The 17334-nt window shown below is 52.7% G+C and overlaps 5 protein-coding genes across 5 annotated transcripts; 2 read left to right on the top strand and 3 right to left on the bottom strand.

Moving 5' to 3' along the window:
• BZA05DRAFT_472091 (uncharacterized protein) lies at window positions 1-5025 on the bottom strand (the record flags this gene model as incomplete). Its single annotated transcript, XM_051487997.1, has 10 exons — window positions 1-280; window positions 415-971; window positions 1035-1374; window positions 1456-1469; window positions 1525-2609; window positions 2702-3065; window positions 3917-4204; window positions 4266-4319; window positions 4408-4636; window positions 4700-5025. The coding sequence occupies 10 exons, from the start codon at window positions 5023-5025 to the stop codon at window positions 1-3; spliced, it is 3537 nt and encodes a 1178-aa protein (XP_051341484.1).
• Window positions 5026-6187: 1162 nt separating this feature from the next.
• On the bottom strand, window positions 6188-8183 carry BZA05DRAFT_472090 (glycoside hydrolase superfamily). Its single transcript, XM_051487996.1, has 6 exons — window positions 7914-8183; window positions 7662-7858; window positions 7034-7593; window positions 6886-6976; window positions 6489-6827; window positions 6188-6434 (listed from the first exon to the last, which is right to left on the bottom strand). Exons 1-6 carry the CDS (start codon window positions 7996-7998, stop codon window positions 6282-6284), a joined length of 1425 nt encoding a protein of 474 aa, XP_051341483.1. The 5' UTR covers window positions 7999-8183; the 3' UTR covers window positions 6188-6281.
• Window positions 8184-9583: 1400 nt separating this feature from the next.
• BZA05DRAFT_434541 (uncharacterized protein) lies at window positions 9584-12214 on the top strand. Its single transcript, XM_051486328.1, has 4 exons — window positions 9584-10235; window positions 10308-10980; window positions 11038-11658; window positions 11714-12214. The coding sequence occupies exons 1-4, from the start codon at window positions 9808-9810 to the stop codon at window positions 11957-11959; spliced, it is 1968 nt and encodes a 655-aa protein (XP_051341482.1). The 5' UTR covers window positions 9584-9807; the 3' UTR covers window positions 11960-12214.
• Window positions 12215-13532: 1318 nt separating this feature from the next.
• On the top strand, window positions 13533-15817 carry BZA05DRAFT_369904 (MFS sugar transporter-like protein). Its single transcript, XM_051481639.1, has 7 exons — window positions 13533-13936; window positions 14005-14243; window positions 14306-14395; window positions 14452-14686; window positions 14750-15216; window positions 15269-15524; window positions 15591-15817. The coding sequence occupies exons 1-7, from the start codon at window positions 13880-13882 to the stop codon at window positions 15753-15755; spliced, it is 1509 nt and encodes a 502-aa protein (XP_051341481.1). The 5' UTR covers window positions 13533-13879; the 3' UTR covers window positions 15756-15817.
• A 416-nt stretch (window positions 15818-16233) lies between these two features.
• BZA05DRAFT_442839 (uncharacterized protein) lies at window positions 16234-16625 on the bottom strand (the record flags this gene model as incomplete). Its single annotated transcript, XM_051486799.1, has 3 exons — window positions 16234-16329; window positions 16386-16484; window positions 16551-16625. The coding sequence occupies 3 exons, from the start codon at window positions 16623-16625 to the stop codon at window positions 16234-16236; spliced, it is 270 nt and encodes an 89-aa protein (XP_051341480.1).
• Between the last annotated feature and the right edge of the window lie 709 nt (window positions 16626-17334).

Below are 17334 nucleotides of genomic sequence, written 5' to 3'. Positions count from 1 at the left end.
TTATAGCCCCAAATGGGGATAACGATTTGAGTCGTTTTGGAGATTGCTGTTGGACCAGCTTTCTGGCGTGTGTGCCGCAACAGATGCTTGGAATTGCTTTAACCGAAAGTCTGCGAATAGTCGGGCAGTCGACTTGTGTCCTCTCATAGTCGCTAGGTCTCGCGTCATAAGTCCGTAGTTATCGTGCGCACCGATATGGGCTCCGTGGTCAAGAAGTAGTTGAATAGTGGAATCATGTCCGCCCATGAGGGCTAGGTGTAGCGCTACATTCCCCGCTTCGCTATTAACTGCCGCATCAGATAACGGATAGAAGTTGAAACCGTATTGATTCCTGGCAGCAGCGTATGGTGCTATACTTATACTATTGTTGTACATAGCCCTAATATCAGGTGTACGGTGAAGGAATGCCCGGACAATAGAAGCGTATCCTCGCTCTTAGTCATAACGGCTATGTGCAGCGCTGTATCGTGCTCTTTGTCCTTCGCATTGATGTTGGCTCCATGATCAAGGAGTAGCTGGACAATAGAGTCGTGTCCGTTCGTAGCTGCCAGATGCAGTGCAGTACGTTCATGCTTGTTCATGGCCTCGGTGTTGGCTCCACGGTCGATAAGTAGCTGGACAGTGGAATCTTTTCTATTCATGGTGGCTAGGTGCAGCGCCGCATTGTGCCATTTGTCCTTCGCCTCGATTTTGGCTCCATGATCAAGGAGTAGTTGGACAGTAGTGTCGTATCCACTCTTCGCTGCCAGATGTAGTGCAGTACGTCTATGGTTTTCCATGGCCTCGGGATTGGCTCCACCGTCGATAAGTAGCCGGACAGTGGAATCGCGTCTTCCCAACGCAGCCACATGCAAGGCCTGCCCCAACGGTGTCTGCGTCTCCATCCTGCCACCACACGCAAGGATTATCCGTATTGTCGAATCGTGGCCATTCTGGGCGACGACTACCAGCAGGGTCTTATCGTCCAATTCCTAGTTTGCCGAGGCCCCAGCCAAAAACAATGTTTTGGTCGCCAGATGGGATCCCGCAGTAACCGCAGTCAACAACATGCTACGCTTAAATCGACCGGTGCTTGCCGTATCTTCTCCGAAGTCAGAGAACGAGTTGTGAGCCCAGTCGCCAAAGAGGTAAGTTGCGGGGTTTCCAGGTGTCAGGTGCTCAACAAGCGCGGAAACGAGAGCAGATAGTTGGAACGTAGGATAACCTTCCAAATCTTGCATGTGGCTTCTCAGGAAGCTCATCGCGTAGTTAAGGAGGGGTCGGCTGTCTAGATATCGAACGTAATCCTCGAAGTTCCGTAACACCCAAGATTTGGTTCCCGGCGAACCTTCCTCTGGTGTCGTGTTTGCGGCGCAGATAATAAGAGTGGGCAACCTTTGCATTGGTTCTAAGTATCGAGGCTGCTGCGGATCCGTTCGGCCGGAGAAGAAACTCCCGCACGGTTTGGTGCATCACCTGAACACTGGGCTCTATCAATGCTGTTAGTGGGAGGTTGGATGAGCTATGGGCAGGAATAGTAAATACCGTTGTATCCTTTGATTCTGAAAAGTTTCGTCCGCAGTGGACGATCCGTTTCTCCATGTCTATAATCATGCAGTCTTGGAAGTCTTCTTCCCCGAATTCGTCACCTGGACCGTCTGGCACAGCTAGCGCATGCTGGAGCTCTGCAACGGTAGGGGATTGGCGGCTGAATAGGATGAATCGGAACATCTTTATTCCGTCGATAATATCCTCCTCCGAACCACCTTGCAACTCATCGAACATTCGTTGGTAGAGCCCTTCTAGCTCTGTGGGAAGACTCTCTAAGAATCGAAAGATTGCCCCCTTGGAGCAACCTCTGGCTGAATATCTGAGCAGTTCTTTTTTGACCAAGTGCACCCACAGGAATACTCCATGCGCGTTCTCGAGTATGTATCCTGTAGCTCTGCGAAGGATATCGTCGGAGAACCCCAATTCTGGACCGAGAAAAGCATCTACGAAGTTGAGTATGTCGGGCTTATTCATATCTTGCATCCGTATAACTTCGGGCGACTTGATGAAATCCTCGAGCTCCGCAACCGGTCGACTTGCGAAAAACACCTTCACAGTGCATTCTTTCTTGGAACAGAGCTCGAAGAACATCCGAAGGATATCGTGTCTGTCGGACTCATCTGACTCGTCGACCGCATCGATAATGAAATGAAGGCGTTCACTCATGGGGTCACGATCATCAAGGAGGTTCCGACCTGATGCGAATGCCTGATATTTCCAGTACTCTCGTTGAAAGTAGCAAAACAGGAACTTATTTTGACTTAAGACATCGTAAAGAATTGAGCGAAGCATGTTGTAGTGACTGGTTTGGCGTTCGCCCTCTCGGAAGCTGTAAAAGAACGATGCAATTATCGTCGGGCGTGTCTGTGGCTCTCGTTCAAGGAGATTGTCTTTGAAATACTTAACAAGAGTGCTTTTTCTGCTCCCGGGCTTTCCACCGATACATAACAGGCTGGAACTCTCCGACGTCGACCAGTTCCGGTACTTCTGGTGGGACCAGAGCCACTCTAAGGAGCCGTGGTGTTCCCTGGAGATTTTACCGTAGCGTGTGTTATCAAAGTGAAAAGCATTGAGACATTCTATAAATCTTGCATCAGCTTAATTCGGGATGAGAGTGGGGCAATCGAACCTCTTCTTTCCTTGTCGTACTCAATAGACCGCCCTGGTATACCGCTTAAGGAATACGCCGGAACCCCTGTCTGTGGTAGGCTCGTGAGTAGAACCCTAACCTTCAGCCCACTCCCACTCAAGTTTGCGATGAATGTCGAAAGTTCTGTGACGAATCGTTCCCATAGCAACTGATCGCCATGGGGTACGACCATATACAGCCTATCGATGATCATGGAAAGTTCTGACGGTTGTTGGACCTGGAGAACAGACAGTAGAGCATCCATCTGCGCGTGGTCATCGGCGTCAAGCAACTCCGGCAAGGTGTAGTAGCGGTCACCTGGTAACTTCGAGGGGGACTCAAGTTTTCGCTGGCTTAGAAGGACGTGGTCAAGGAAGGCATGAAAGAATACCGCACCAATTGCTTCCTTAGGAAATTGTACAAAGCGGTGAATTTGGTGAAGTAGAGTATGAATAAAAACGGCAGTAAGCGATCGCTTGCCGAATTTGCTTTCAGAGGAGCACGAAAAGTGAAGCACCATAGCATGTGTACCAGCTAACCTTTTCCGCTCTAAGTCCACAATGTATGATGCAGCGAGATCGAGGCGGCGTTCAGGAGGTCCAGATAGCCACAGCACCGGATCAGAACGGCCATGGACCCAATCACCGAAATCAATGTTTTTGAAGATCCAGTGAAATTCCGGTTGGTCAGCAATCGATGAGGGAACCTAGGGCTCATGCTGTGCTTCATAAACTGTAGATAGCAACTTGAGAAAGCTATCTGCACTGGTGCCGTCTATCCCACGCCGAAGAGAGGCCTCCTGGGAGGGTTCTTCTTTGATGATGTCAGTCAAGAACTATTGTCTAAATACCGAAAAGAAAAGAAATGTTCGGTTGAAGTCTAAAATATACGAACAATGAAAGAACACAAGCATAGTAAGAAACCCAACATATTAATTGAATTCAAAGCACGGGAATTTCCAAAGCCCATCATTGCGCGGTGCGAATCATACGACCATCAGAAACCACTGTAAGACCAGGCTCACCGATGCAGGCTTTCATATGGTAAACCACTGATTGGTATATCGTTTCCACCTTAGAATCAAACTTGACCATTTCTGAATGGTTTTTGTTTATCGGAAGCCGATGTTCTGATGGTAGAAATAATCGAGCGGAGAAGCCCTGCACCATCATAGCCATGTCACCATCTCGAACGAATTTTCCCGATTCCGACTGACTGCAGTTAGTGACTGAACTTCGGAAGCGGAAGAGAAATCACCTTCTTAACAGTTGGTGCTTTCATCGTCTCGTAAAAGCTAATAATACACCGTTGGAAAGTCTGCCATATGGGTGCAAGAACCTCAATTTGGTTGACAAGAAAGTCTGAGCCTTCCTCCAGCTGCGCGAGAAAGTTTAGTCTTTGCCGGTCTGTATCTGAGCCCTCCTCGACCATGGACTGTAGTTCTTCAACCCGAAGACCCTGATGTGGCGTCCCAAAAAAGAAAATCCCTTGCGTTGCACCCAGGATAGACTTTCCTGGGTCCTTGAGAGTGGAGTCCACCAAGGCCTAAAATTGCGAGTCAAAATTAGTGGACTGCTGAGTATTTTTGGAGCGTAGACATACATACCTGCAGAATAAGGATTCCTCCTAGACTATGCCCCACGAATATGATTGGTCTATTCTAATAGTTGGCGACGAGTACGCGTATTAGTTGGCGCACATAAAAAAGCATAAAATGAAAGATTGTCGGATAGATAGACTGCACGTACTTCGGCACCGCTTCTCGAATTTTTGAGCTGCTGGATGAAGTGGGTTCTGTAGTCAACCATTTTCGTGGAGGATGTCCGGGGCCCGGTCAGACTGCTCTCGTAACCATAAGTCATGATCCTGATGTTCTTGACGTCGCGCGGCAAAAAGTCTTTCAGCCACATTTTTGGGTTTCGCGGCTGCGCCAGGATCCATACGCAAACGCCTGCAAGGCCCGTGACCGCGACTACACTAGATTGACTAAGTGTTAGTATATTAGCTCGCGAGGGGTTGTCGAGAAAAGGGAGCACAAACTCTGCGAGTATATTCCCGTCCGGTGTGTTCAAAGGTGTAAAGTCGTAGAAGTGGCAATCGATGACAAGAAGGGCGTCTGTCCTGACGGCGGTTTTTGCAACGCGCTCATATGTCGATTTATTGACATCTATGCTATGGAAGTACTGGCTATAGGTATGCAAATTCAACAATGCAGTCTGAGTCGAGCCGCAACACGCCGGATATAGTGACAGATCATTCCGATTGTGTAGAGATGGATCGACGGTCCGGAGAGCATCAAACAAGTCATCGTCGCTCCAACCGGGTGGAACTGCAGATATCCGAAAACACTTCGGCGCCACAGCCATGTGGGCTTCGACAATACCAGGCTGAACCTCATGAGGCAAATCGCTGGGATCTTGATCATCGTTACCAGTAAATGGTACTTCTGCTGTCGCGATGACACTCTAAAGTTTCGGCGATCTTGTCCAGGGACTTCGACCACAACTCTGACCCCGGCCCCGACTCCGGCCCCGGCCCCGAGTTCGCCCTCCACGTGTCGGCGGTGTAGCAGAGGGAATTGGCGCGACTTCCAACGCGCTTTTTTCGGTTTTTGCTGGGGATGAAGATATTCTCCGGCGACTGCTGGATCGCTGGGCACGAGCGGAAAGGTCCTCGCCTAGTCGCTTAGACATCGTCGACGACGGAGAGGTGATTGCGATGCCGACGAAGTTGTATTTGTTCTCGAGTGTGGCGTTTTCGCGTGGGTTGTAAAATCGATCTCTTCCGTGGTGATGCTAAGCTGGATGCGGGGGACAGAAGCGGGGAATTCTTCACAAGGCGAGAGTACGAGCCTCTGTTGTTTCACACCACCAGGCCAACCTGCATGGAACGCGTCACCAATTGCAACTGAGCATTGCGCTCCAGCCTCTAGAAGCGGCAGGTGCAGAGTGGTCGCATGTGGCTGAAGGTTAAGCCGGTCACTTCCACCGAAGTGATTATTATATGCGTTTATACGTAGCGATTAGGAGCTCTTGTCACGTCTGGATGGCTCGCTCGGAAATTCGGTCCTGGAACGACACAGCCACTGCATATACCTATTTTGAGAGCAAAGGTATAGAATACGCGCCGTGGAGCTAAAAAGGTGCCCGGTACCCTCGTCGGTACGCGATCCTCTCACCAGCCACATCCAAAATTTTGCATCTTACGCGTTGATGCAACGAAGATGCAACATGACAGAAAGTGGGGTAGAAAAAGAGAGAACTACGTGATGTTGTAGTACTATCATCGAGATAATTTTACTGAGGATGTGCTTGCATTTCATAAATGTCTAATGGCCAATTTTTCTCCTGTCGCGCGTTGTGAACAGCGCAAACCAGATGAATGGAATTTGCGATTGAGTCATAAACGCTCTTGACTAACTTTGCACACCCCTAGTGACTTATAATTAACATGAATTGACTCATCACTGAAATAAATTCACCCGCCACTAAAATAGATTGACTCGTCACTGAAATGCTATTTCATAGAGGCAGTCATAAAAGTACACTAATTTTTGCCAGTTCCCTACACCCTCGAAAGGTGATCTATATACAAGATCGTTTTCTCTCTGATAACTAACCGACTAGGCGGGGTAGATATCCAACGAATAACCGATCGTCGCGTTGGTGACCACAAGTTGCACCAAAGCTTCACCGTTCGTCACCGTGTAGACCTTATCGGCAACCACCACGATCTCATCGGCGTCGACCTTCTCTCTAAAGCCGATCCAGGGATACTGTTTGCGTTTGTCAGTACAGTTCTACACAGCTAGTGTGGGGTTGGAACTCACAGCTTTGGTCACAACTCTGACGGCGGTGCTGCCCTTCTTCCCCACCTTCGGCAGACTCTTGAGCTGGATCTGATAGGTCCCGGTCTTTCCATTCGTCCCTGCAATGAGCGCGCCCTTGCCCTTCTTGCTGTTCCAGGTCGAAAATACATCGAAGTACCCGTCCGTGGACCGTGTAGATGCTACTCGGACTCCGGTTTGCGCCTGGTAGTAGTATTTGTACAGGTGCCATTCGCCGGTTGCCCAGTAGCCGCCCGAGGACGGGTCGTACACGCCGCCGTTGGTGTTGTCGGGCTTGCCGACTAATGAGGCGAGATAGTCGTGGAGCGCTCCGCCCATGGCCTTGAAAAATCAGTGGGTGATCGAAAGGGAAGTGGAAACGGTGGAGTGTGGTACATACCCAGTTGGCACGAAGTCCCCAGGTATCGTAGCGCTCGAGCGCAGAGATGGTGTACGCGGAGTATCCGGGATTTTGGGTCTCGGGGATGGCGCTATGATATACCATTAGCCAATGACTCAACCGACTCGTGCGAAGGAGTTGTAAGTACTATTCGTTGACGGATGCCGGCTTCTTCGGCAGGCCATATTTATCCAGAAGTCCATCGAGCTGCGACCTGCTCCACTGCACATCATTGCCGGTTCCGCCGGGCTGGAACAGCACGTGCCAGGTGTACATATCCGGAATACTGCCGTTGGTCTTCGCGTACTCGAACCACTGCGGCCAAGGACCGCCGTCCTGCAATTCCGTGGCGAAAGCAGGCCCGGAGATCAGGACCTCCTTCGGCAGGAGCGGCCGCAGCCGGTGATATGCCCAGCCCCAGGTGTCCATGAACTGGTCGAGGGTGCGGCCCGTCCAGAAGCCAGCGTTGTAGTCGGCTTCGTTCCAGAGCTCGACTATGAGCCCTTCGGTCATGCCGAGACGGTTGATGTCGGCTGCTACGCGGACGAGAAACGCGTCGTACGATGCCCAGTCGCCGTTGTCGCCTGGGAACGGGTCGCTGGCGGTTTGTAGGCCATCGGCTCCCCAGAGCGCGGAGTTGAGGAGGAAGAAGCGACCGCCTAGGGCGCGAACATGGAGGTAGTTCTGATATGCCGATTCGATTCGTGCCTGGTGATTGGTCGGTCAGTAAATACCCCCTCAGTTGTGTGTGGGGATGTCGGATGAGGAGGACATACCTCGTAATCTGCTTCTCCTCCCATCCACCCCTTACCGGCTACCTGCGAGCCTCCCCCACGCCCATGGTTGATGCCAATCTCGGTGTAGAATGTCTTCGGGATCTGCCAAGTATCGATGGAAGTGTCCGGAATACCGTACAGCACACCACTGCCGTACTGCTGGGGCGTTCCACGGGTGACAGAGAAGTCGACAACGGCTACATGAAGTCAGCATCACCTCAGTCATTAGACACAAAGTACGGGATGACATACCAGTCGCGTTGTCGACAGCAGCGGAGACGGATGAAATGCTCGCCAGAGCACACACGGCAAGAGAGGTCAATGTATGGAACCGCATTGTGTTAGAATGTTCCGCAGGAATGGGATCGATGATGCAAACAACATGAGGAGCATACTGGCAATAGAATATATACCGATCTGTTCATGGGTGGTATCACCACCTCCGAGAGGGTGGGGAGGTCTTCGGGGAAGACTGACACCGAGATGGTGAACATCCAAGTATCAATTAATCCACGATGATGTATATTGAGGATGAACCTGTGCCTACCCTACAGTGCCGGACGTTACCATATTACCCAGAGCTACTTAGCCATGCAAGGTACTGCACCATCACCGTGGCGAGCCGCGACACTGCAGGCGTACAATCTATCTGACCCTGCACTGCATTCTTGGTTTTCGGTGGTCCTTGTTTCAGCTGAGTGGTGGCGCCGGAGCACCAGGGTCCCTTCAGGAAGTGGATATTTCGCCGATATTAGGCGGAACCTTTGAGAGTCGCTAAGGCCCACAGCCGGGTGTTTGTCACGATGCACTCAATATCGGTAAGCCGAAGTTTTTGCCTGTAGACAATGCCGATGAGAGTAGGACATATTCTACTCGTACCTATTGGTGCATAAACTCGGAGTGTAAAAACTGCTCACCCCCACCCTTGGGTTTATTCAACGACACCACAGGTAAAAATTCAAAGGGATCTATAGAATAATACAATAGACCTTAAAGCTTCTTCCTATACACCTAGATAATATATGGGAGTCTTGGTTAATTAGTTGGTCGGCCTTGATGTGCGGCAATTTTGTATAGGGAGCCCCAGGCATATCACCCAATGAGGAGATATATGTACTGGGCTACAGCTCTAGCGCTACTAATATCTCCCAGAGTGGCAATACCGGTGACAAAGAACGCAAATTACTCTGAGATCCCGTTGAAATATCCTTGGTCACTCCAACTGAGCTCGCGCACTATCCAGCGTAGTTCGACCGGGAGACGGTTCGGCAAAATACAAAGCGTTAGGGGGCCTGATCAATAGGGATACGACCACGAGAGTCGTCAACTGCATGCTCTGCGGAATGTTCCCCGTGCGGCGGACTACATAAGAACGTAGAATAGAGGATGTACTTACATATAGTAGCGCCACCCCACATCAGTTCCCCCCGCGCGATTGATCTTCACGCCGTGTAATGTGAGCGCCCACCCGCAATAGGTGCTGGTAGCGTAACCGGGTTCCCCAGGGTCCTGCAACGTCGATCTCCATTTAGCCACTGAGCAGTGAGCATCATACAGACGCGTCGATCCAGTATAGCCGACTGGAAACCCCGCTCTCGGTCGTACCAGTAGCTGAGCGTATGCAGAATACATCTACCTTGATGAGCCGTCGGAACGTGTTAAGCGGAGAGGAGAAGATCAGTGAAGCTTGCCCTTATGTAACGTCCGGATTCCGGCGGCGGGTGGGCGGTGGGTGGTGGGGATACAAATGTAACTTGCATGCTGAAGATGCCGAGTTCTTCCAAGGGCATTCCCGGGTTCGTCCTTCTGCATGCCGCCCTAGGTCTGCGTACGCGACAGCGCGGGGGTGGGGGACATTAATTAGCCTGTCAATTTAACCGGGCATATCCCTCCCCTCCCGTTCGGCATGAAACAAACCGAGACCAAGTTGATACGTCATGTTATCCGATGGCGATGTCCTCTAGATCACCGTCTGGGTAGGGACGACGAGTCATCGTCCGCTCTACATCAGCGGCCTCATCTCTAATCTCTCGTGGCTGCTGTCACGCTCGTACGGTTACTCGCAACACAGCAGAGATCTCGAGACATTGGACCGTTTTGTGGTTCGTTTTTTTTTCTTCAAGAGACTCTTCGGACCCTCACCAACATGTCGCGATCCCCGAGTAGCTCAGACTACCCTCAATGTTCCTATGGCTCCACAAGTCTCCCCAGCGGCTCGTTCTGGGGAAAGCAAACCGCCGGTGTTAGGACGACCACGCTCGCATTCCAGCTGCACATGCTCAAGACGACGGGGCGGTACGACGCGTTCAAGCTCAAGTGGCATCCGAGCTACGACGATCCGCCGACGCACTGGCCAGTTCCAAACCATCTCTTCTGGGATTCGGACGTTGCGAAGTGGATCGAGGGGGCGGTGTATTCGTTGGCCGTGAGTGAAGATGCGGCGGTGGAAAACGCCGTGGAGGAACTCGTGGACATGATCCGTGGAGCCCAGCAGGAGGATGGTTATCTGAATATCCACTTTACCGTGGTGGCGCCCGAACAGCGCTGGACAAACGTCAGGGATCTGCACGAGATGTGAGTTCCTGATGGGCTGCGGCGGCTGCAGCGGCGGAGCCTCGACGCACATTCACTGATGTTACGGTGAAGGTATAACGCGGGACATCTGATCGAGGCGGCAATCGCGCACCACAACCATTTCGGGAACCGTCGTCTTCTAGATCCGATCGTCAAGTACGTGGACCATATAGACCGCAAGTTCGGACCCGAAGACGGAAAGCTCCACGGATATCCCGGCCATCCCGAGATCGAGCTGGCATTGCTGAGGCTGTATGGCATCACTCGCGACGAGAAACATCTGCGGCTTGCCAAATATTTCCTCATCGAGCGCGGAAACCTTACGGGCCAGGATGGTAAGCACTTCTACGACTGGGAGATGAAGCAGCGCGGGGACAGAGAGAACGAGGTCCCTCGGTACTACCCAGAGAAGGGAAGTTACTGGTATCAGCAGGCGCTCACGCCCATCACCCAACAGCAAACGATCGAGGGCCACTCGGTGAGAGCGATGTACCTCTACACCGCCGTCGCGGATCTCGTACGGCTGGATTCTACCCTGTCGGAGGAGTACCAGGTGGCACTGAAAAGGCTCTGGCGCAACATGGTGGAGCAGAAGATGTACGAAACTGGTGGCATCGGCGCAGTGAAGCAATGGGAGGGCTTCGGGATCGATTACCTCCTTCCACAGGCAACGGACGAGGGAGGTTGTTACGCCGAGACGTGCGCTAGCATTGGAATCATGATGATGGCGGAGAGGATGCTAGCAGTAATTTTCCCCACCTTGCTGTTTTGCCTTCTGGCACGCCCGCTAAGACCGGGGTAGATCGACCCCGACGGTGACTACGCGGACGCCATGGAGCTAGCCCTCTACAATACGATTCTGGGCAGTAAATCACTCGACGGCAAAGCCTTCACGTACGTCAACCAACTAGCATCGTGTCCCAACGACCCCTCAAAACGCGACGAATGGTTCGAATGTGCATGCTGCCCACCAAATGTCACTCGGCTATTCGCCACACTAGGCGGCTACATATGGTCGTGGCGCGAACAATCCCCCGACAGGATCGAGGTCACCGTGCACCTGCACACAGCCGCGACTCTGCGTATCCCCACCAGCCACGGCGAGGTGGTATTGGAGCAGATCACGAACTACCCGTGGGACGGCAAGGTTTCGTACCGCGTCACAGCACCGACCGAGGTCACTGTCGTTATCAAGTCGCGGATCCCGAAGTGGACGACGATCCCGGAGAAGCAGCCGTACCCGGTGGTGGGAAGGAAGTATATCCTCGAGGGCGCATCGGAGTTCGAGGTGAACTTCGATCTCACCCCAAGGTTTGTGCGTCCGCATCCGTTCACTGGCAGGGATACGATCGCGGTCGCGAGAGGGCCCGTCGTCTATTGCGTCGAGGATGCGGATCATTCGTGGGTCGACGATCATTTCAAGGTGAGTCCCCAACCCCCATACATTCTCGTGCCTACGACTCGATTGACAGGTATAGACTACGTACCTCGATCCGGTGGTCTCGCTCGTAGAAGAGAACCACACCGACGCCAGTACAGGCGAGGCGTTTGTGCGGATAAAGAGTCCTGGCGGGGGTGCGTTGTTGGATGTGGACGGTACCATGCAACGGACAAAAGACACCTTCAAGGAGCGGAAGGATCTGGTATTTGTGCCATTCTACTTTCGGGGGAACAGAGGAGGCAAGGGCATGTTGAGAGTAGGCCTCAGAAGGTTGGCGGAGTGAATCAGGGTGGGTCCGTTTGATGTATGTACGGATAAGCTGTTTCTCCGTAGAAACCAAGATTCAGTCTTCCTTCCGTCTTCGGCGATGGGACTCAGCGTCTGGGCAGTGGGGGTTGTGTTTTGTGAACGAGCAGTCGTTCCACCGAACGGATGTACATGCATATCCGCTGGAGCCCCGAATATGTATCAACCATGTCCCCGGCGGGAGAGCACGAGACGTATGCCGACATCCGAGACCACGCGCATATCTAGAGACGGTTAACGTACCATTTGTATTTGCTTTGTCAACGGTTATCCATAGATTTAGCCAGTGATGTTCGGCAATTGAGCATAAATTGGGCTCCCGACGCGAGATGTGAGCGGCTGGCAGAAAGCTATGAGGAATACTGAATGGGAATTCAGCCAATTCAACGATAGCGATAGATTTACGGCCGTTTCGGGTGCCAGCTGCATTTTGAATCTACCACAAAATCGAGATGCGGTTTGAACCCCGCAGTTTCAGGGCGATGGGTGAGCGTTCGGCACACCACCTCATGTTAACAATTTGAGAGACTGCATATTATCGACTGAGCCATAATACCAGCAAGATGTGCGGCGTGATGTTGAATATCTGGGTTGCCGAACGGGTCATCCGGGGGGATGAGAGTTTGCAGCTACATCTTTGGTAACCTTCAACTTCTCAGAAACTCAAGGTTTGAAAATGCAGCTGACGACCGAAGCGGCTCCTAGTTAGCGATGCAAAAGCCGACCACGACGAGGATGACGACGACAAGACAAGACAAAACGACAGCGCCTCACGTATGCATACTTCCGCCAGCGTCCCCGTGAAGCCTCTCGGCTATGCACCCGAGTCACACGGCCTACCGGTAGTTACGTATGCACTTACCGGTATGTACCCTCTGCGGCCAGTGAGTGTGCTGGACCGAACCCGTTTTCGGTTCGGGTAACGAGCCAGACTATTGCCTCGCCGCACTGATGCAGCCCCTTCTGTCCGTGGCATTGCGGGTTTATCCGCTCGTGCTTCGCCAATAATCCTTCCACCGCCACCCACCCACCGCTACGACTGATATCATGCACGTGACAGCAGATGGAGACAATGATCCCCAGTCCCTGCGAGATTCAGCGTCTAGGTCCGGAAGACTGGAAGGCCTGGGAAGCGCATTTGACTACAATTTGTGCAGTTCTGGTCACGCATACGCTCTCGAGGATCGAACCTGCCGCACCGGTATTGCCCCATCGATGGACACGGAAGTGCAGAACGGGGCCGTCCAAGCGGGCCGTTAGCTGGCCTAGGTATCGACGCAGGGTGGTATGACAATCAAAAGCGTTTGGTCGATTTATGATGCTATGTAGAACTACCGTACCCGAAAGCTATATCCGCCGTCAAGCGACCGCGTCCTCGCCAATAATTGCCGTTAGCTACATACGTCGAGGTGTCAAGTCTGCGTATTCGTACCGTAGCTGGCTAAATCGATGCAAGGCAGTGCCTTGTCTCAGGCCTGCAGTAATTGACTACATTATGTACATATGCCGACTTTACCCCGCCGAAATGATCATCACCCCACACTCCGCAACCCCGCTAGCTCCCCGGGCCCCCAACCCTCCCCACAGTCCAACCCCGCGGTTAAATCAAATAACATCAGCCGCGAAAACTCGCATGAGAACTGATGGGTGGCATACCAAGCATCACACCGCTCATGCAGATCTTCCGGATTATGGTTTCTCGGTAGCGGCGTCGACCACGAGCCTGGGTTCTCGGGTTATCGATGTCCGGCACGGAAAAACAAGCTCGTATAAAGAATAGCAAAGTCGTTCGGGTCTTCTTCGTCTCATTTCTGTTCCTGTGTTTGGTGGCTGTTGCCTTTACCCACAGTTAGTTATTTACAAATCATACCTCCGGAAATAGGAAACCTAAGCGAGAATGGGGTTCCTGAGCAGATTTCTACCCCCGGATGATCGATATGCCGCGTTGCTGTTGGTGAGTCGTCACTGTCCGAAGCCTTAACTAGTCGAGATGTTGCCCGGAGCTCACACGCGCACGCGCAGTACGGCATGGTGTTTTCCACCTGCTTCAATGGCTACGACGCTTCGATCATGAGCGTTATCCTGGCCGATAAACAGTTCCAGGACTACTACCAAGTGGATGCCAACAGGAGCGGTGTCATTGCTACCATTCCTTGGGCTACCACAGGTGTCGCACAGCTGTTTGTCGCCGGAACCCTAGCGAACTATGTTGGACGTCTCTGGGCACTCCGGATTTCGATCGTCACCATGATCATCGGCGTGTACGTTTCCATTCGTATCGATGTTTGGGGATGGGAGGAGGACCGTCGCTGACCTCCACCAGTGTGGTCCAGTGCGTGCCGAATACCTATGCGGTCCTGATCGTGGGGCGCATGATCACCGGCCTCGGATTCGGTTGTGTCTACGTAGCAACGTAAGTCCCTTCTCCTCGGACCATTCTCTTTTGCACACCCACTCCAACTCGAGTAGAAATTTGTACGTTGCGGAATGTGCACCCACACGGCTCCGTGGTTCGTTCGTCGGGACTGTAGCGCAGTTCGGCTACCAGCTCGGCGCGCTGATCGCGTTCTGGAGCGGCTACGGGATGTCGTTCCACCAGTCCCCATACAACATCGCATGGCGGGTGTCCAACCTGATCCAGATCCCCATCGGAATCGCATTCATCGCTGTGACCTTTTGGTATCCCGAGTCTCCGAGATGGCTAGTACGTTCCGCTTCCATCACCCCACCCCATCCGGCAGGAACAGGACTGATCCGTAGGGAATAGTTGGAGAAATACCCCGACGCGCCCGAAGACGCACTGAAGACGCTCGCCAAGCTACGCTCCGGAACAGTGGAGAGCGAGCACGTGCGCGCCGAGTTCCGCGAACTAGTGCTCTCCCGCGAGTACCGGCTGCGCCACGCGATCCCGGGATACTTTGGGCTTCTCAAGTCCGGTGCGATGCGGAAGCGTCTCGCGTACGGATTCTATGCTGCTGCGTTGCAGCAGGTGGGCGGAATCGCGGCGCTGACCATGTACGCCGTGCTCATCTACAAATCACTCGGATGGGACTCCGGGTCCCAGGCGCTGGCGATCAATGGAATCCAGAGCGTCATCCAGCTGTTCATCGTCCTGGTCAATACCTTCACCGTTGATAAGTACGGACGGAAGACGCTGTTGATGGCCGGCTTTGCGATCCAATCCATCGCCCTGCTGATATTGTCATCGCTCACCACATCTTTCCCGGACAACGGGTTCGTTTCCCCCTTCCACTCAACTCCGTTCATGGCGACTAACCGACAACAGGAATAAAGCCGCCGCAGTAGTCGAAGTAGCGATGCTCTTCATCGTCGGTCTAACCTACTGCTGGAGCAACGGTCCGATCGCGCCCGTGGTAGCAACCGAGATCTTCCCGCAGCACGTGCGTGACAAAGCGTTCGGATTGAGTATGTTAGGACAGACCGCGTGTCTCCTCGCACTCACGCAGCCCTGGCCCCGGTTCAACGAACAAGTCGGACCCAAGAGCTACTGGCTGCTGTTTTCGCTCAACGTCGCTGCATTGGTATATCTTCTCCCCGGAGGCGATAAGTGATTAGAGAATTCTGGCTAACGTGCATATCTACCGCAGATCTCGGTGTACTTCGTCCTTCCAGAGACCAAGGGAGTCTCGCTGGAGCGCATGGACGCCCTCTTTGGCGAGCTGGACGTGGTCGACGAGGGAGAGAAAGAGATGATGGACAAGAAGGGAGTGGTCGAGGTCGAGGTTACTGGCGCAGACAAGAGGGATGCGTGATCAGATGGCCTACAATGTACATACTAGTAGTTTATCAGTGCGTATACATAACGAGAAACGACCGTAATTAGCCTTCAGCATTTGTCTGTGAAATTCTCAGGATATCTAGCCGCGATGGAGAGAACACTGGGTGATACCTCATGCTCAGTTGTACCTACACATCAACGTTGGCGGGGCCAGCGAGGCGCCTGCTCTCTTGGATGTCCTACATAGCCAAGGCAAATTCAGGCGTATTTCTGAATGACAACACCGGCACACTACGAACGGTTCACGAGAAATTGGACTTGAAAAAAATATAATTTTATTTGAGCTGAGGAATAGCTGGCTATTCCTCACCTTGTGCCTCCCCCTCCATCTCCCCCCTTCCCTTAAGCCCCGCCACCGCATGCCAGTCCAAAAACCGGTGGGAGGCCAGGACCACGATCTCGACTGAGATCGCGCCCGCAGGCACCTCCTCCCCCTCGGTGACCTGGATGATTCACTTCCCGCCAGTGGGAGTGAGAACCATCCGGTGCTTGCTGGTCTTTGCCGGTTTCTTAGACCGACCCTTGGCGGCGGCACTGGCGGCAGTGGCCTTCGAGTTTTATTAGAGATTTACTTACAGACATGGAGAAGCATGAATGATCGTACCTTGGCGCGTGGCGGTTTGGTCACCTTCGCCCCAGTCGGCCAAGAGCCGGCCTTTGTGGGGCGAGAGGTTCTCTTCTTGGGGAGGAAGTGCGGCGAGAGCTGTGTGCAAATCGAGTGAGTGGATGATGCACTGAAGTGTGGTTCGGGGAAGAGTGAATGGCTTACCTTGACGGGCGCCTTGATAGTAGCGCGATATCGGAGCAGGTGCCCGTGGGCGGCAGGAGTAGATGGGGCAATCATCTATTTGACTGTGAGCGCAGTTGTCAAACTGGATAGCGGAGGGGAGAGGAGTGGGAGGACCTACATATTTTGATTGTGTAGTTGCGATGAAGAAAGATGGGAGAGAGTGGGAGCGGGGAGCTGTTATTTATAGGTTTTCTGGATACCGTTGTTCTTTTGAGGGCTCATATCACGGTCGATGGGACCTCAAATTGATAAAGGATGTATGCCTACTCTCAATCGCTCCTCAGCAGCCCTTGCTGTGTCGTTTCACGTGCCATATATCCACAACATCCAAACGGCCTCACTAGTAACAACCGTACAGCCTCTTACCGCTACCATCACCCGGAGATTACAGGTATCAAGCAACATAACGCCAACCCTATTCGCCCTCGTCCCCAGATTCCCGTCTTCTCACCAGCCTCGGTCTCCAACACTACCACTTCCTATCATTCCTCTCCCTGTCATCGTTCTACCAGCTATACCTATAGATACCAATCAGTTAGACTAGCGGAAATGAGGAGGCTCATGTCGTGCGGAGTCACGGAAAAACCCTTGGGCCAAACATGTTTATGGACTTGTCATTCCGAGTGACACGACCTGATTGGATCCTACCCGTAGGCTGTCATGACGAAGACGTCACTACCATCACCGCCTATCGTTAATTACTCGCTTCCGCCACCTTCCGTGGCGCCTAAATAGAGTACCAAAGCTCTTCCGCCCTTGCCAC

This window comes from Tricharina praecox (genome assembly GCF_024521635.1).
Source record: "Tricharina praecox strain CBS 144465 chromosome Unknown BZA05scaffold_6, whole genome shotgun sequence".
In the NCBI taxonomy this organism is placed as follows: Eukaryota; Fungi; Ascomycota; class Pezizomycetes; order Pezizales; family Pyronemataceae; genus Tricharina; species Tricharina praecox.
This window is presented reverse-complemented; position numbering and strand designations above follow the sequence as displayed.